Source organism: Pseudophryne corroboree, chromosome 2, assembly GCF_028390025.1.
Source record: "Pseudophryne corroboree isolate aPseCor3 chromosome 2, aPseCor3.hap2, whole genome shotgun sequence".
Taxonomy (NCBI): domain Eukaryota; kingdom Metazoa; phylum Chordata; class Amphibia; order Anura; family Myobatrachidae; genus Pseudophryne; species Pseudophryne corroboree.
In genome coordinates, this window is record NC_086445.1 from 35,015,679 (window position 1) to 35,034,542 (window position 18,864).

Genomic DNA, 18,864 nt, shown 5'->3' on the forward strand with positions numbered 1-18,864 from the left:
TTGACACCGGTAGATCACCGGTAAGTAAGTGAACAAGAGGTAGATCCCAGGTTCCAAAAGTCCGGCCACCCCTGATCTAAGACTTTTGTAATTTGCGCTGTCATCATTAATCACGCATGGACCTGGTAATTAAAATCAGTAAACTTTTTAAATCATACAATGTGTGAAATAGCCTGAAATTTTAGCTGATGGAATGTGAGTCCCGTACATCTAAGACTTTTGTAATGTGCGCTGTCATCATTAATCACGCATGGACCTGTTGGTTAAAATCAGTAGACTTTTTAAAGCATACCATGTGTGTGTTGATTTTTTTTTTTTTAGCCGATGGAATGTGAGAACCGTACATCTAAGACTTTTGTGTCACTTTAAAAACTGTGTAAAATATTTCTTTCAGTCTGTGCTGCTTTAAAAACTGTAATATGTGTCTTTCATCCACTTAATTTGACGCGCGGCTTTGCGTGACACTCTGCGGCTGGTGTTGCGTGACATTCTTTTCAAAGCAATTATCTTTTAATACAGTTTGATATCGAGCTCTATAAATTTTATATAAAATCGATATCAAACACTATAATTTGATATCGAAGGGGGCGTAGCCGGTGGGTGTTAACCTGTCAAAGCCAAATAAGTTTGATAGAAAGGTGCTCTATCCCTACTAAGACGCTCAGGGGTGCTTTAAGAGAGGAGGAGGCCTGTGTGTTGCCTCCTCCATATGGGCCCCCTCCTCTCTACAGGAGCGCTGTAGAGTCTGAGCTCTGGAGGGCTCAGACTCTACTGCGCAAGCGCAGATCTCCAGGAAAATGGCGCGGCGGGCATTTTCCCAGTGATTTCTCTACTGCGCATGTGTAGAACTCTGTGAAAATGGCCGCTGCGCCATTTTCACGGGGTTTTAACATCCCCAGTGACATCAGCGCGGGACTCCGGAGGGGTGATTATTAAAAAAAATGGGTGCAGTGTGCGCGGCGGAGACCCCCTCTGGACTCAGTGGCCCGTGTGCACCGCACACACTGCACCCATTATAGAAACGCCAGTGAATACGCTGCTATAATCGCCCTTTGTGCAATCTCTCATTTATGTCCTTTTGGAGATCCTTTTCCCAGACCTGAGCGCAGTTTTCCATGTGTGGTCTCACCAGTGACCTATAGAGAGGCATCGCCATCACCAGATAGTGAAAGACATTGGTCCAACTACATGTCCTCAGGTCCTGCACTGGTCACCACTCCCTCCTCTACATATTTTCCATGTACTACAAGTTTCTGTTTGTCCATGTTCCAATATTGTATCTATTCATCCACCATTGTATTCATGCCATAGCATTAGGGCATTATAATGTATTTCTGAGTCTTCTGTGTGGGATCAGGCCTTACTAATATCTAGATAGGCTCCATCTACAGCTCCATCTCTATTATTACACCAGTCACCTGACTATGAGGTAATCACACCCTGATGTGTAGACGTGCCAGAGAGTTGTGGCCTTGTCATACCCGCTGCTGGTATCTAGCCATCCTGGTTCCTGCTGTACAGGTTTCCTGTTACCCACTCACTGTGGGGCACAGAGGACATCTGCCCCATTACACACACTCACCTCTCTATACCATGGTATAAATGATAGTAAATAGGGACAGGTTATTTCTCAGTATGGCTGTGTGGGACCTGTAATATCACCAGCAATGGTACCGTACCCTGCAGCCAAGGTATCTGATCATCAGCCAATGCTGCGAGGTTCCGGCTTTCTGTGGCACCTCACAATCATTAAGATTGACATTTTTTTCCTCTCACCCCCATAGAGGTGCACAGTCAGAAAGGCAGTAATGTTGGGGTTCTGTATCGGTGATGTGTAGGTCGGGGTACTATAAAAACATATTCCCTGGACAGATTGGGGCACCATATAAAGTTGTCAAGTGAATGTCTAACATCTGTTCTGTCCCAGAATTACTCTATGCTTTTCTAAATTTGGCCACATTCAGCATGGATCGCATTTATAAAGTTGCTCCCAGGTAGCTTTGCAAATGTGATCCATAGTAAATGCCATAGGAGGTGTTAAACGCTTACTAGCTGCAATTGCGATCCCAGTGCTGCGACCGCTGGCCTTACTCAGGCTGACCGCCGCAGGGGGACTTGCAAGGTCAAGATATATGCGGCCGAGACGCATACCTTGGCAGCACGCCACCGTTTCCGGAAACGCTGGCCGCTCCGCCCTCTGTACGCACCTGCCAGTCAATCAGACAGAGGCTATCAGTAAAATGTGAGCCATACGCAGGTCCCACTTTTCCCACTTTTTCGGGAAAAAATAACACGTGATCCATACTGAATTAGCCCCTCTGTCCCATCTTATTCTGCTTGGTGTTTTACCCTTATTGCCAGTGAGGGGAGGAGATTCAACAACATTCTAGTTGTGTAAAAAGAAAGATGGCTGCTTCCATTGTGCTGATGTGAGTGGAGTGATGATGTCAGTACAACAGTCCACTTATAGTTTAAATACATCGTAAATTAGACCGTTCTAGATAAGCTCCAAGGTCATGTGGGAATGGCAGGGTTAACTTATAAGTAACAATTGTATATAGTACTAAATACACTTAATATCTGATATCTATATGGTACATATGTATCACTACACAAAATGTCTCACATGTGATGATGCAACCCATCAGCTGATGTACAGAGGGTTTATCTTAGTACTTTTGTCCCCAACAGGTCCGCACGCCTCCTCACACTATCCTGAGAAGACGCATCAGTGCTCGGACTGTCAGCAATGTTTCCCTAATCATTCAGAACTCATCGCCCATCAGGAAAAAACGCATAACGCCAGTAAACTGTATAGATGCTCAGTTTGTGGAGTGTATTTCGGCTCCAAATTGGCTCTTACCGCCCACCAGCGATGTCACACCAAGGACAAACTGTTTCACTGCTCTTACTGTGGGAAATCCTTCCATCAGAGGTCACGTCTACTGTACCATAAAAGGACTCACACTGGGGAGATGCCATTTTCATGCCCAGAGTGCGGGAGAGGTTTTACCGGCAGGTCTGCCCTTACTGCGCACCAGCGGATTCACTCCGGCGAGAAGCCATTTAAGTGCACGGAGTGCGGCAAATGTTTTGTCCAGAAAGCCGACCTTGTGAAGCATCAAGGCACTCACACCGGGGAGAAGCCGCTTTCATGCATGGAGTGCGGCAGATGTTTTGCTGATGGGTCTGCGCTTATCGTGCATCAGCGGCTGCACTCTGTCGTGAAATCTTTTCAGTGCACGAATTGTAGCAAATGCTTTGCCACGAGATCCAGCCTGGTCAAACATCAACGCATTCATTCCGGAGAGAGGCCCTATCCCTGTCCGGAGTGTGGGAGATGTTTTACAGCCAATTCTGCACTTGCCATGCATCTGCGGCTACACTCTGGTGAGAAACCTCATCGTTGCGCGGAATGCGGCAGGTGCTTTGTCCAGAGTTCCAGCCTTGTCAAGCATCAGCGCACTCACACCGGGGAGAGGCCGTTTGTGTGTTCCCAGTGCGGCCGCTGCTTTTCTGATAGCTCGAATCTTTGGCGACATCAGAGAGTTCACACCGATCTTGGTGAATAAACTGCCCGTCACATGCATAGCAAGACTTGTTTACAAACTGGAAATCAAAAAGTGGATATATTTTCCCGCCAAATGCATTATAAGGTGTAGGGCTGCAATGTATGGTTTTCCTGTATATAGGGAGAACATCACTTTAATTACTTTTCTGTCATACTAACGTATAAGCCAGAGTTTTGATTATATAACGTATATGATAATTGCAAAGAATTTATTCTAAATATCTTCTTTGTATTATTCTACTCATTTTTATAGTCAAAACTCTGGAGTAAGACATCTACGACTGGTGAGGCAGTGCCTCACCTGTCTATCTTTTCCACAAATCTCTGATCAAAACTCAGCAAATTTCCATAAGTATATACTGCTGCACCTGTGTATAATGCCCAGATATATATACTGCTGCACCTCTGTATAACGCCCACATGTATATACTGCTCCACCTGTGTATAACGCCCACATGTACGTACTGCTGCACCTCTGTATAACACCCACATGTACATACTGCTGCACCTCTGTATAACGCCCACATGTACATACTGCTGCACCTGTGTATAAAGCCCACATTTACATACCGCTGCACCTGTGTATAATGCCCACATGTATATACCGCTGCACCTGTGTATAATGCTCACATATATATACCGCTGCACCTGTGTATAATGCCCACATGTATATACCGCTGCACCTGTGTATAATTCCCACATGTATGTACTGCTGCCCCTGTGTATAATGCCCACATGTATATACCGCTGCCCCTGTGTAGAATGCCTACATGTATATACCGCTGCACCTGTGTATAACGCCCACATGTATATACTGCTGCACCTGTGTATAATGCCCACATGTATGTACTGCTGCACCTGTGTATAATTCCCACATGTATGTAATGTTACACCGGTGTATAATGTCCACATGTATATACTGCTGCACTGGTGTATAATGCCCACATGGCACCGGTGTATAATGCCCACATGTATATACTGCTGCACCTGTGTATAATGCCCAAATGTATATACTGCTGCACCTGTGTATAATGCCCAAATGTATATACTGCTGCACCTGTGTATAATGCCCACATGAGCCCTTTGGCTCATATATTGTATGTTAATCTGGCTATGGCACTAGCCAGTGTTTCCTGAGCCATTTACCTCACCGCATTTCCCTGCCACAGAAGTACTGTGTAACCTTTGACCTGACACTGGCAGCCCCTCCCTCCTCATGTAACCCATGTAATACAAGTGTAGGCATTGTCTCTATTCAGCCACCATTGTATTCATACCCTAGCGTGATAGCTGATTTCTGAGTCTACAGTGTGGGATCAGGCCTTACTAATATCTAGGTAAGCTCCGTCTATAGCTCCATCTCTATTATTACATCAGTCACCTGACGACGAGGTAATCGCACCCTGATGTATAGATGTGCCAGAGAGTTGTGACCTTGTCATACCCGCGGCTGTCATCTGCCCGTCCTGGTGCCTGCTGTGCAGGTATCCTGTTACCCACTCACTGTGTGGCTCAGAGGACGTCTGTCCCATTACACACACTCACCTCTCTATACCATGGTATAAATGATAGTACACAGGGACAGGCTATTTCTCAGCATGGCTGTGTGGGACCTGTAATATCACCAGCAATGGTACCATTCCCTGCGGACAGAGCCAGATTAAAGGGGGGACGCAGGGCATACTGTACCCCGGGCCCCCTCTTGTCAGGAGGCCCCCCCGGCCAGAGCACACTGACATCAGTAGCTTTCCCTCTTAAGCAGCAGCAGAACCAGCAGCCAGAATGCTAGCAGGACAGTATGCAGTGAAGGCAGAGACACATGAGTATCGTGTTTCATGAGCAATCGATACAGCTTTTCATCCAGAGGAGAGACAGGAGGGTGGAGAGAGCTGTAAGTGACACAGGGATCCCAGCTTCTCCTCTTCCCTGCTTGGGTGTCTGAGTCTTGTGTAAACTGTTATGCAACTAAACCATTTGGGTCTAGCGATAGAGACATACACAGAGAGTCCTCCTGAGTCCTGTCCCAGTGTGTAAGTAGTACAGAGGCTGCTGCTATTCTTGCATGGGACAAGGTAAATTGTTTTATTTTTCTGTGTGTATTTTAAGGTTAAGTTGTCTTTGTTCCACTACAATAAAAGTTTATAAAATAGTTGTCTTTCAATTAGGTGACGCTATAAACAGTACCCAGGCATTATAAATCTATTAGTTTCAAACTAATATACACCATTGGTTTAAATGTAATATACACAATCCATACCTCCCACCATGACCCATTACTGTATATCATGTACAGGCCGTGCTTAGTGACAATACATCTGTCTGTGTTCCTGCAGGGTTATTGTGTTCTATCTGTGTGGTCTGATTATGGATTATCTAATCTCTCATCATCTACAGTTGTAGATGAGACACAGTATAAAGGTGCAGACTCTATATTCCAGCAGTGATGGATGAGAAGTCACAATTCATCCTTTCTGCAGATTGAGAGTGGTCGTCCCAGTAACTATAACTTGCATCACCTAATCTTTTGAAGTAGTGTTTTTGTTTTTTTGTAATATTTTCATACTGTCACTCATCCTGCTGACTGCCTCCTCTGTATATAACACCTGTGACCATTTATAGGATTTGGTTGCCCTGTTTCCAGTGGAATCTGTCAGGGAGCTGAGGACAGGATACATTTTCTATGTGTGTCTAAACATCGCACGGCCCACCACAATCCAACACTGTGCCACACTGCCGCTGTCATCCTGATTCACGGCTCAGATGCTCTGATGGTGCTGGGACCGGTAGTGCAAACCAAACCCCAGACAGGTGGTCGTGTAATATAGGGCTGGGTGTATTATCAGATCTCTTCCCTGGACAAGTTACAAATAAAATGTAAAGTAAATTTGTAATGATACTGTCCCGACCCGTTCTTTTTGGTGTTTTCCCCTTAATTAAGGGAGGCAACAGATTCAGCAACATTCTAGTAGTGTAAAAAGAAATTATGGCTGCATCCATCCTGTTGGGATGAATAAACGACAATGGGGCAGATGTATGAAGCCTGGAGAAGTTATAAAGCAGTGATAAGTGGAAGGTGATAACGCACCAGACAATCAGCTCCTAACTGTCACTTTTCAAAACCGTAATGATTGGCTGGTACGTTGTCACCTTCCATTTATCACTGCTTTATCATTTCTCCAGGCTTAATACATCTGCCTGAATGTTTTTGCAACACTCCTTTTATATTACACCCTAATCTACATCGTTTGAGGCAAACTCCAATGTTATATGGGAATAAAGGGTTAATATACGGAACAGTTCCACATGCAGAAATGTCCACTTACATCTAGCCTCTCTGCACGTGAAACAGCCCTTCTAGTGACGCCATGCCACACCATTACTTAGTAGCGCCGAGCATCTATTTGTGCAACTTTTTCCATTAAAATGCGTCTTATCCGTTAAACAAAGTGAATAGTACGCACAAGCAGCTTTTGCTGATTATAGTGATTTGTGGCATGCCTATATTCTGTGTGTGACTGTGCCTGTATCTGCATACGAAATGCTACGCTTCAGTGTTTTCCTAGAAAACACTGTCACATAATATTTTGTATGCATATACAGCTGCAGTTGCACAAAGAATACAGGTACGCCACATGTCGTAATCAACAGGGTCTGCTTGTGCATCTTATTCACATTGCAGTGAATAAGATGCATTTTCGGCAGAAAAAGATGCCCAACACTAACTGAGTTGCATGTGACAATGTCAGTTATTATTACCTTTAAACATTAAGCTATATTCTATTACCGACTAAGTACGCTATTGGCGCACTGAGTACCGTAAGGGTACGCAACTAGCGTAGCAGACACTAGGCCGTGGGCGCGACGCACGAGCGACACGTACGCTCACGGAATGATACACAGTAACCCTTAGTAACAATACACCGTAAGGGTATGCTTACACTTTAAACCTTGGCAATGTAATACTATGATGATGTAATGCTTATTAACCTTGATAATATGAAAGCTGTTTGAGCGATTGAGACACTAAGAAAACCCTTTACAGTAACTAGTGAATACGCAAGACCTTGTTTGGATTTAAAAACCACTCAGGCTCTAACACCTTCGTGAATTGCTTTAGAGTAAAAAGGGGAAAACAATACAGCTTATACACTACAGAACTAACATAAAAATCTAAACAGAATAACCAGGAATAATATGAACAATAGCGAACAAGCAAACAGAATGAGTACACAATGAGAACAAATGGCAAACACAGAGGATAACAAAATGGCTACAGAGAAACTTACACACATGGGAATGATTCGCAAGCGCGTCCTGGATCCAGCCCTCAGCATTTAATGAGAAAGCCTTTCAGAGAGAGTGAGTGACTGGCCCAGCAATGGTGGTCCTTATATATACAGCATACATTCACAATACAATGGTTCCTACAATCTCATTGTTCATTGGACACAGGAATGTGTCTCTGCATTATAACAAAGGTCATAGGTAGATTTGAACAGGTGGGCTGTGCCTCTCCCCAACTGCTGTAGTGGGTGGTATCCTCTGGATTCCCCCCGCATGGATAATGAACAGCAAATACAGTAAATGTCTATAAACTACTTTTGTACATAACTATACGCAGGAGCGAGCAATTTCTTCCTAACCAACACCGAAATGTTACCATTAAAATACTCTACAGCTGGATACTAGACACCACCGTTCAACCTTTATCTGACCCTTCCTATTATGCAAAGAGGAATTTCTCTGTCCAAGAACCGTTTAAACTAAACATACTTGCTGACATTGTTAAGGGGAATATTCACTACAATATACGCTATATGGGTTAAATATGTTATGATCGAGTCGCACGCTAGACGCATACAAACTCTACTGTAAATGCGCATACACCGCGCGTGATCTCCGGAGCGATCTTACGCAAATTGCGGATATGTGCACTCACGGCAGAGCGTGTGCACGTGCAGCGGGCATGTGCATGAGGGGTTAGTACAAGGCAAGTGATTCATGATATTTTTCGACTTTGACAGTCCACCCTTTGGCAGTCAACAATAACTGCCACTATCTAAACAATTAAGCAGAAAAATATATATTACCATAAAATACCTTATTATGATTTGGGAGTAGGGAGGAGAGGAGAAGGTGGTAAATGTATGACCTAGTGAGATAGTAAAAAGCATGTATGTATGAAATTCATGTCTGAGGGGTCATGTATCATCGTGCCGTACATGTTCTAAAAATAAGCTTCGAGGTATTGCGAAGTATACATTGAATCCTTCTTATCCCGTATTAAGGGTCTGTAAGTGGGCTAACAAACTCTACCGAGCTCTTTTCGGCTTTTAGTTCCAACAAATGGGATGCACATTAGTTGATGATACATGAAGGGGGAAAATATGTGAGTGCTAATATATGTGTCTATATCACCTGTCGACTATGTGTGCCACTACCTGAAGATAGAAGAGATGAAGATAAGAAACATGCGTTATAAATGCATTCTTATGATTATATATATATATGGTCGTCCTTGGGCGTCTGTTGGAGTCTTTGTTGATGTCTTGTTGAAGTCTTGTCCGGATTGCTGTATCTTTGCTGTGTGGCAAGCAAAGCTCTTCAAGTGTCCATAAAAGTTAAAGTCTCTAAGGGTTCATCAATTGTCGGTGAAACAGTTCATCAATGGTCTGTATAATGGGTCATCAAATTCTTCTTCCAAGTGGATGTCTTTTTACCTTGGAGAAAAACAAAGGACAAACGGGTGAAAGAAACGGACCGTGGAATCACATCTTATCACAGCATTGTCTCGATTGATGGGTCATAAATTAAACTAGTTGTTGTTACAATGCCCTCGGTCCTCAAACTCATCAATTTGGTACTGCGCTTGCAATTCATTAAAATTCGAACACATCTGAATATCAAACCAATCATTATGACAACTCCTAGGATACATAAGAGAAATTTCCCTACAGCAACGATAACATTTTGAGCCCATTCTCCTAAACCTGAGAACCAATTGCGTGGGTTCAACCATGATACCCAGCCGGTCAGTTCATTACCCACAGAAGCAAGGGTAAGGTTGTGTCTCCTTCGGAACTCCCACTTCAATTGCAAGATATCGTCTATCTTTTGATCTATGACCTTGGTTGGGTCCTCAGTGCTGTTTGTGATATACGTACAACACTTTACACCATACTGAGTTGCTAGGGTGACACAATACCCTCCTGTCACTGCTGTGATGTAATTGAGAACCATCCTGTGCTGGATTAGTTCCGTTTTGTAAGCTTGCAATTCTCTCTCAGTATACCTGAAGGTGTCGTCATACATCTCTGTGATATTGTCTATCAGGTTCGCTAGCGCGGTAATATACCTAAAATTTATAACTCCTCTGGCGGTACGGGTGATATCTAGCGCGAGCAGGAGTTGAATCCCGGTGGATTCGTGGATCAAATCAGAGGCTGCATGCTCTGTCCTATCTATAAGGTGTCTCTTTACAATGTGTTCGTAATGGGTGTGAGTGTAAGGAGCTTGAGCATTGCGGTGAACGTCTTTCATTCTATCATGGGTAATGGTCATTACTTCCGGTAACACTCTTCCAATGTAACACAATCCCTCTGAGTTTGGGGCAAGCCACTTATACGCCTTCCTCCCACATATGAAATATGCATCATCGGGGAGGACATATGGGACAGAAAATGACATCACCATATTACAAACCTTCCAGGTGAAGAATCCTATCCCTAACTCTCTCATTTGTCTAGTACACGTATCAGGTTGTATGATATGTGCACAGTATCCTGGTGATACTTCTCCAACTCGCATGGTCCTACTTCCTAGAGTGTACCTATATTGGAAATATCTCTGACTGTTGGCTATTTGGCGTATAAGCTCTGAGTCAATGGGCATTCTATCGACTCTGTGTGAGAATGTCATGGTTCGGTTGTTCCATGTCACTTCCCAATTTCCCGGCTTTCGGGGATTGGAAATGTTAAAACATATTAGGGACCTATCCACATGATATTGGTGGAGCTTCAAACTAGGAGGCCTAGAAATATTAAATTTCTTGTCCACCGGTCTCCCACCCCTTAATTCAAGTACCTCATCTATCGTTAAAGAGTATGGCACTAGTCCTGACTTTCTATGACCTTGAGGTACTTGTGAGCACACCCAGCATTCCGTTTGGTTTAAAACCTTACCCACTAATGAGTGATAGTCACTCAATGGATGACGGTCCATATTGATATTAATGCTGGACTGACATCTCTGGATGCACCCGTCCTCAACTATGTTGTCACAATTCCTACAGATACAATTCTCTTCAGCTAACAATCCTTCACAATGTCTGTTAGTGTCATGGCTACCAGATCGTTTTCTGATACTCGCCTTTGCTCAGTGATTGTGTTGCTCTTGGGAGTTCTATGAATCCATCTGGATCATCAGAACCCATTCCAGATCCTTTCTCGACCTCACTGGTACTCTCACCGGAACAGACTGCTCTGGTCAACAACAGGGTCAACAGGAAAACACGGACTGCAGTCTCTTGGGGCGAGTCCATCTTACAGGAGGAGAAAGAGAAAGTTGTAATGGGGGTACCGAAAATAATTGAAGGGAAAGAAAAATGTTACGATAATTGTCCTGTAGTCTTCTTGCTCTTCTTGCTCAGATGTCGTCTCAACAGTGCTGTCTCTCAGTCTTCCCAAAACGAACACTCCAGTGATACGATATTCTTTCCGACTCAGTGATCTTTCTGTAAGGAGCATAAATCTTGCATTACCATTTGTCTAACTGTTGTGTGACATACCATCCGTAAAACATGAAAGAACAAAGAGAGAGAACAATAGAAAGAAACATTGTCAGATTTCCGTTCACCATCAGGCTGTCACACCAACATGTCCATCGGTATCTCTGCACAGTCTCCCCCACCAGTATTTCCACTCTCCACCCTTTGTGTTTGGCCAGACACAACGATGCTGGTAAGGTATACTGGGGTTGGGTAGACCTCTGAAAAGACCAAGTAGACATGTGACGTTTGAGCTGTCTGGTGAACGTCAGAGATGAAAAGGAAATATTTAAAGATAAATCACAGAGTTTACCTGGCCGCCCTTGTGTCTACAAGGAATGACCTACCAATTACATCGACTGTAACCTCAGGCTTACTATCAAGGCTAATAATCAACTTCACTGGCTGCAAATTACAGGTGCGGCCCAAAATTTTTCCTATATGATCCCTGATTACAATTATGTGCGCTATGTCGTTGTCTAGGGGGTTTATATACCTTATGTGGGTCTCTAAACATACAATTCCGTGCATAATGCCCTTCCCTCTGGCAGTTCTAACATTTTATCACATTCGACTTACCCACAGGGGTAAGTCTGGGGCTTAAGCTGATGTGGCTTCGTTGCCAGGGCCTGTCTACTTATTGTCATTTGCTTACCGCCCTGTGACTCCCTGTGTCTTACGATGTTCCGATCATGCTCAATAGCGGTCTCTCTCAAAGCAGCCACCGACATACCTTTCCAATTAGGTTGAGTGGTCTGTACCCTTGTTCTCAACACTTCCTTTAAACCATCCGTTAATACAGAAACCGCTACCTCTCTATACTCTACAATGTGAGGTGCAATTGTCTGTGCATAACATACAATACCGTACTTACCTGTGGACACGACCTCACCTGACCCTCCGTAAGGGGGCTTGACTACTGCCTTTACCGATTGGGCCGTGCCCATCTGGGTGTCTCGTATGATGGCTGCTGGAAAAAGTGCCGACATCGTGCTGGGCTCACTTTCTTGCTTGTAATCCTGAGGGAAGTTTAACATGGGGTGCAACTTGCACGGGTTAGAATTTGTACATTTATCAGTTTTACTTCTATCATTATTACATTTATTACGCTTACTATTATCATCATTAATACATTTATTAAGTGCACTATTATCATCATATCCCAGTATGCCATTCTCTGTAGCCATTGTTTCTCCAGTTGCCATCAGTTTCCTGCTAAGATGGGAACCAGCTGCTTGAGCTAATCCCCTTTGTATCTCCCCTTCCTGTTGCCATAACTGTAAATAATCATAATGTCTAATCCGTTGCTTCCCGAATTTTATCAGACATATCCTTCTCCTTAAATTTTGCAAAACCTCAGGATTAAAACTGCCTACCCTGGGAAACTTCTCCCCATCGTTCACAGTCATACGTTCCCACTCATTGCATAAAACTTCTGCGTGTGATCCATATTTTTCACACATTATGTACCTCGCCGACCCTGCTGGCCGCGGAATAATATCAACCTGAACCTTGGTTGATCGTCCCTTACTTGAGCAACTGGCCCCCATTCTTTGCAGGTATTGCCTTCTCAGCGAATTCCTACAAAAAACACGTTCCCAGAGGTAAGGCGACGGTGAAAGTCCAACGAGTGCCTTCACCCACTCTCGCCCACGTCGACCAATATGCCCACACACTGCTTCAGCGCTGGCGTACTCAACCCAGGGCCCCTATGTAACCTCTATTTACTGGGGCGTGTGGGAGTATGCTACCCTCCCCAGTAAGTATCAGTTGCTGGAGAATTCCTGAGTGATCAGCGAACTTCCCTTAAAATAAAAAAAACCTACACAAATCACGTCAAAATGTACAAATAGTGTTTATGATCCCGCAAAGCGTACGCAAATTGCGTAATGGGTATCAAGGTAACCAACTAATGCACACAATTACATGCGGTACAGTCGCACTGCGTATAAGTAACTATTACTTATCCGCAGAACGACCAGCGGAATCGGTTGTTTAGGCTGCGAAACCTTCAGCCGGAGCGTATTCTCAAAACGGGCCTATATGGGTACTGCGCCAACCCCCAGGGCTGCGCTCACTACCTCTGACCTTTCTTAAGTCAGGGTCTTCAGAAACTTCGTATAGGTACTTTTAACGGATTTCTGACTTTCGCGGACCATCTGGTCTGCTGTAACACTAATTGCTCCTTTTACCTTATTCACTGTTAACGTGAGATGGCCTTCTCCCACGCCACCACGTGTTCACTTCATGGGTATCCTTCTACGAGATCTCGATTTCCGGGGTTCACACCAAAGAAAACTTTACTTGCATACACACGCTCTTTCACTTCACATATACTTTGATTTTTTCTGTACAGAAAATTTCTTTCGTTCAGGTAACACAGGCTAATCCCAGAGGTAATGCAACGAGAGAAGGATCTTTTTAAACTAAATTTTGGAAACTGAACAAATTTGTGCTATTATCGCGTGGCTTCCGTATCGCCTACTAAAACAATGCTATCGTGTGATTTGTATTTAGTGGGCGTATCCGTACGCACGTTGCGTGATACACGCCACGTGTGTAGGCCTTTGCGTTGCGTACGCTGTCTCGCACTCGGTCAGAGACACGTGTACACAGGCCGGATACGTCCGCAGTAACACAAATAACACGCTTCTATAAATGCAAACGATATTTAACTATAATCGTTTACCAAGCACCACACAGTATCTCCTGTATAACCTTTATAACTGGGTCAGGCTGCGTGCGTGTTCTACAATTACTCCCTTAAGTATTACTTTTACTTTTAACTAAATAGCAACAAATTTTCTCAGCACGTGATCAATGCTAATGACAAACAGAAAGGTAGATATGTGAAAATACACAAAATGCAGGTCTAAATTAATCTACTAATCAATGCTTCCAATAGTATGATTCATATTGGATAGCTATCTTGCAGAACATACATTGATCTAAACACACACACATAATTATAATATTATATCTATGTACTATTCACTGGTCTCCCGAGACCCATTCTCTCCTCTAATTTGCATATGAATGTGCCTTTGACTGTCTGTGAAGGTGGCCTTTCACTGCCAGGAAAAAAAGCTGCTGCACAGGTTAATTTGCATTTCAATGGCTTATCTTACAACAAGCAGAGTTTAACAGAATCGTGGAGGTAAAGAAGAAAAAAAAACACTTTGTTTTATATCTGTGTGTCGTTCTTACATCAAATATTCATCTTACTATTAACTTTTTATTAAACCCCATCTGAATCTATTTGTAATTGTCTATGGCATGGGTTAAATAAATGCATTGGTAACTCATAAATGGTGATTTCTTTTTGACCAAGGACGGCTGATTATTCCTGAGCAGACTGAAAATCAGCTATTTAGAAAAGAATTGACCTTCCCAAAATGGCGGCTGCTCCTCCCCCTTCCACATCCATGAGGGTTACACAAAATGGAGGACAGACCATGCGGCTTCCTTTGTCACAAAAAAAAATCACTATGCAAGCCCCTGAAGTTATTTTAGGCCTGAGTTAAAAAAAAAAAAAAAACAACACTATATCAAGGCTTTTGCAGCAACTTTTAAATATACTTTTAAACCTACTTAAACAGATAAGCAATCCAATCTGAATCAAACACAATATGACTCATTTGAACCTTGTTTTGCAACAATATGGTCAGATATGCAAAGTACAGGAGTGTGCGTGTGTTACATGTGTTGCGTGCGCAGTTGGCACCAAACAGAAATTAAAACAGATTTAAAAGACAATAGCTTAACGTTCTTACCTTTCGGTTCCGGATCCCACCAGCATCCCTACAAACCAAGCGGAGCAGACGCTTATCTGATCAGCACTACTGTATCCCCAACCACCAAACGGCTAACAGGGGATACTACCTTCCCGCCCTTTGCTGATGGATAAAGTCTGCCTGGTTCCGCTAGGTTGCGGATATGAGGAGGCCCGGATGAGTCCCCCAATTGACAATGTCAGTTATTACCTTTAAACATTAAGCTATATTCTATTACCGACTAAGTACGCTATTGGCGCACTGAGTACCGTAAGGGTACGCAACTAGCGTAGCAGACACTAGGCCGTGGGCGCGACGCACGAGCGACACGTACGCTCACGGAATGATACACAGTAACCCTTAGTAACAATACACCGTAAGGGTATGCTTACACTTTAAACCTTGGCAATGTAATACTATGATGATGTAATGCTTATTAACCTTGATAATATGAAAGCTGTTTGAGCGATTGAGACACTAAGAAAACCCTTTACAGTAACTAGTGAATACGCAAGACCTTGTTTGGATTTAAAAACCACTCAGGCTCTAACACCTTCGTGAATTGCTTTAGAGTAAAAAGGGGAAAACAATACAGCTTATACACTACAGAACTAACATAAAAATCTAAACAGAATAACAAGGAATAATATGAACAATAGCGAACGATCGCAAACACAAGCAAACAGAATGAGTACACAATGAGAACAAATGGCAAACACAGAGGATAACAAAATGGCTACAGAGAAACTTACACATATGGGAATGATTCGCAAGCGCGTCCTGGATCCAGCCCTCAGCATTCAATGAGAAAGCCTTTCAGAGAGAGTGAGTGACTGGCCCAGCAATGGTGGTCCTTATATATACAGCATACATTCACAATACAATGGTTCCTACAATCTCATTGTTCATTGGACACAGGAATGTGTCTCTGCATTATAACAAAGGTCATAGGTAGATTTGAACAGGTGGGCTGTGCCTCTCCCCAACTGCTGTAGTGGGTGGTATCCTCTAAATTCCCCCCGCATGGATAATGAACAGCAAATACAGTAAATGTCTATAAACTACTTTTGTACATAACTATACGCAGGAGCGAGCAATCTCTTCCTAACCAACACCAAAATGTTACCATTAAAATACTCTACAGCTGGATACTAGACACCACCGTTCAACCTTTATCTGACCCTTCCTATCATGCAAAGAGGAATTTCTCTGTCCAAGAACCGTTTAAACTAAACATACTTGCTGACATTGTTAAGGGGAATATTCACTACAATATACTCTATATGGGTTAAATATGTTATGATCGAGTCGCACGCTAGATGCATACAAACTCTACCGTAAATGCGCATACACCGCGCGTGATCGCCGGAGCGATCTTACGCAAATTGCGGATATGTGCACTCACGGCAGAGCGTGTGCACGTGCAGCGGACATGTGCATGAGGGGTTAGTACAAGGCAAGTGATTCATGATATTTTTCGACTTTGACACATGGGACCTGTCACCGGGCATCTGCTATTGCGTGGGATATTGGCCCTCATTCCGAGTTGTTCGCTCGCTAGCTGCTTTTAGCAGCATTGCACACGCTAGGCCGCCGCCCTCTGGGAGTGTATCTTAGCATAGCAGAATTGCGAACAAAAGATTAGCAAAACTGCTACTAAATAATTCTTTGCAGTTTCTGAGTAGCTCCAGACCTACTCACAGATTGCGATCAGCTCAGTCCGTTTAGTTCCTGCTTTGACGTCACAAACACGCCCTGCGTTCGGCCAGCCACTCCCCCGTTTCCCCAGCCACTCCTGCGTTTTTATCTGACACGCCTGCATTTTTTAGCACACTCCCGGAAAATGCTCAATTACCACCCAAAAACGCCCCTTTCCTGTCAATCATTCACCGATCAGCAGTGCGACTGAAAAGCGTCGCTCGAACACCAGCAAATCTACTAAGTTTTGTGTTAAATAACTTAGTGCATGCGCTCTGCGTACCATGCGCACACGCAGTTAGCAACAAATCGCAGCATAGCGAAAATCGGCAACGAGCGAACAACTCGGAATGACCCCCATTGAGTTAAGATGTATGAGGACACATCTGTAAAATTGTGTAAAACCTGATGTCTAAGGTGTGTACACACGGTGAGATAAATCTGTAAGATTTTGACTATATAGTCAAAATCTTAAGGAAAGTTAGTGAATATCTCAAGGTGTTAGGCAGCTTGCGATACAGATTCGATCCCGATGCGCGCTCCAGCGGGGTCGGTATCGCAAGGCTAGATAGACTGTGCAGGCAAGTCAATCTTGACTAGTACAAAGTATAGTGGAAATTGGCATTTAGTCAAAATCGTACATAGACAAAATCGAAAGTACAGATAGTCAAAATCTGTGCTACCTGGACTCTGGGGGAGTTCAAGGGAAATCGCATAGTCAAAATCGGGCACAGCAAGGATCTCACCTTTATTGTACATATATATAACTATACAGAGTTTATAGCACATGATGACGTGAACCGTCCGCTGATGTACAGAGGGTTTATCTTAGTACTTTTGTCCCCAGCAGGTCCGCACGCCTCCTCACACTATCCTGAGAAGACGCATCAGTACTCGGAGTGTCAGCAAATTTTCCCTAATCATTCAGCCCTCGTCACCCATCAGCAGACGCATAGCGCCAGTAATCTCTATAGATCCTCAGTTTGCTGAGTGCGTTTCAGTTCCAAATTGAGATTTGCCAAACATCATCAAATTCACGCAGAGGATAAATTGTTTCACTGTTACTGTGGGAATTCCTTTCATCAGAGGTCACATCTCCTGTACCATAAGAGGACTCACACCGGGGAGAGGCCATTTTTATGCCCGGAGTGCAGGAGATGCTTTTCCAGCAGATCTGCTCTTGTTATACATCAGCATATTCACTCTGGCAAGAAACCTTTTAAGTGCACGGAGTGCTGCAAAAGCTTTGTCCAGAGATCCAGCCTTGTCAAGCATTACTGCACTCACACTGGGGAGAGACCATTCTCGTGTTCCCAGTTCGGCCGCTGCTTTTCTAATGGCTCAAATCCTTAGCGATATAAAGGGTTCACACCAGTCTATGTGAATAAACTGTTGATTTAGTGCAAAGCAAGACTTTTATTCAATCTGTGGGCAGACCTTTCGTAACGATTGCAGGACTTGGAATTGTGTAAGGGGCTTTGTCCAGTTATGGATCCATTAAAAAATATACATACTGGATACAAAAGAAACATCACTAGAAAGTCACCCCTGCTACCACTTTTTGGCATAGCTTCAATTAGTTTTGAGAGTGAAGGACCTCAGAACTGTCTGGTACATGTCACTTTTATGTGTCAGAACTGCCATCGGCAGAGGGGGGTGTACAGTAGAACGTCTCCTGGACTGAGAGTTGCCGGCTGCAACAGATGTCCGTGACCAGAAGCTGATTCTGTGCAGGATAAGCTCTACCGTTTAGAGTCAGATCAAGGATGAAAATAGGGGGCATGTTCTCGGGAACCCTCCCCTCTCCCAACTCTCTCTCTCGCTTTCATATCAGATTGCAGACGACTGCTTCACAAATATGCTTTAATCCTAAAAGGCACAGAAGGAGATGAGTTTGTGGTGTATATGTTGGCGCTAAGCTCTAAAACTGTGAACGTTTTCCAGGTCCTATTGTTCTTTTTCTACAAATATACATTGAAATCTGAGTGTTGCCGTAAATCGATATCTTGCTTCATTTTCAAACATCAGTAATTCAGACACATCTGTAGATATTATAG

At 43.6% G+C, this 18,864-nt stretch overlaps 1 protein-coding gene across 9 annotated transcripts in view; it reads left to right on the forward strand.

Annotated features, from left to right (window-relative positions):
* Nucleotides 1–18,864, forward strand: part of LOC134995168 (zinc finger protein 436-like) — a 260,476-nt gene that overhangs the window by 114,638 nt on the left and 126,974 nt on the right. For 3 of the 9 annotated variants that reach the window (XM_063951061.1, XM_063951063.1, XM_063951062.1), the window contains exon 12: nucleotides 2,692–5,720. The exons of 5 other annotated variants lie outside the window; for them this stretch is intronic. In XM_063951061.1, coding sequence (XP_063807131.1) covers nucleotides 2,692–3,572 — 881 coding nt within the window. In that variant the 3' untranslated portion in view covers nucleotides 3,573–5,720. Of the gene's footprint in view, nucleotides 1–2,691; nucleotides 5,721–17,657; nucleotides 17,813–18,864 lie in introns of those variants that run through there. One more of the 9 variants, XM_063951070.1, reaches the window with a different exon arrangement.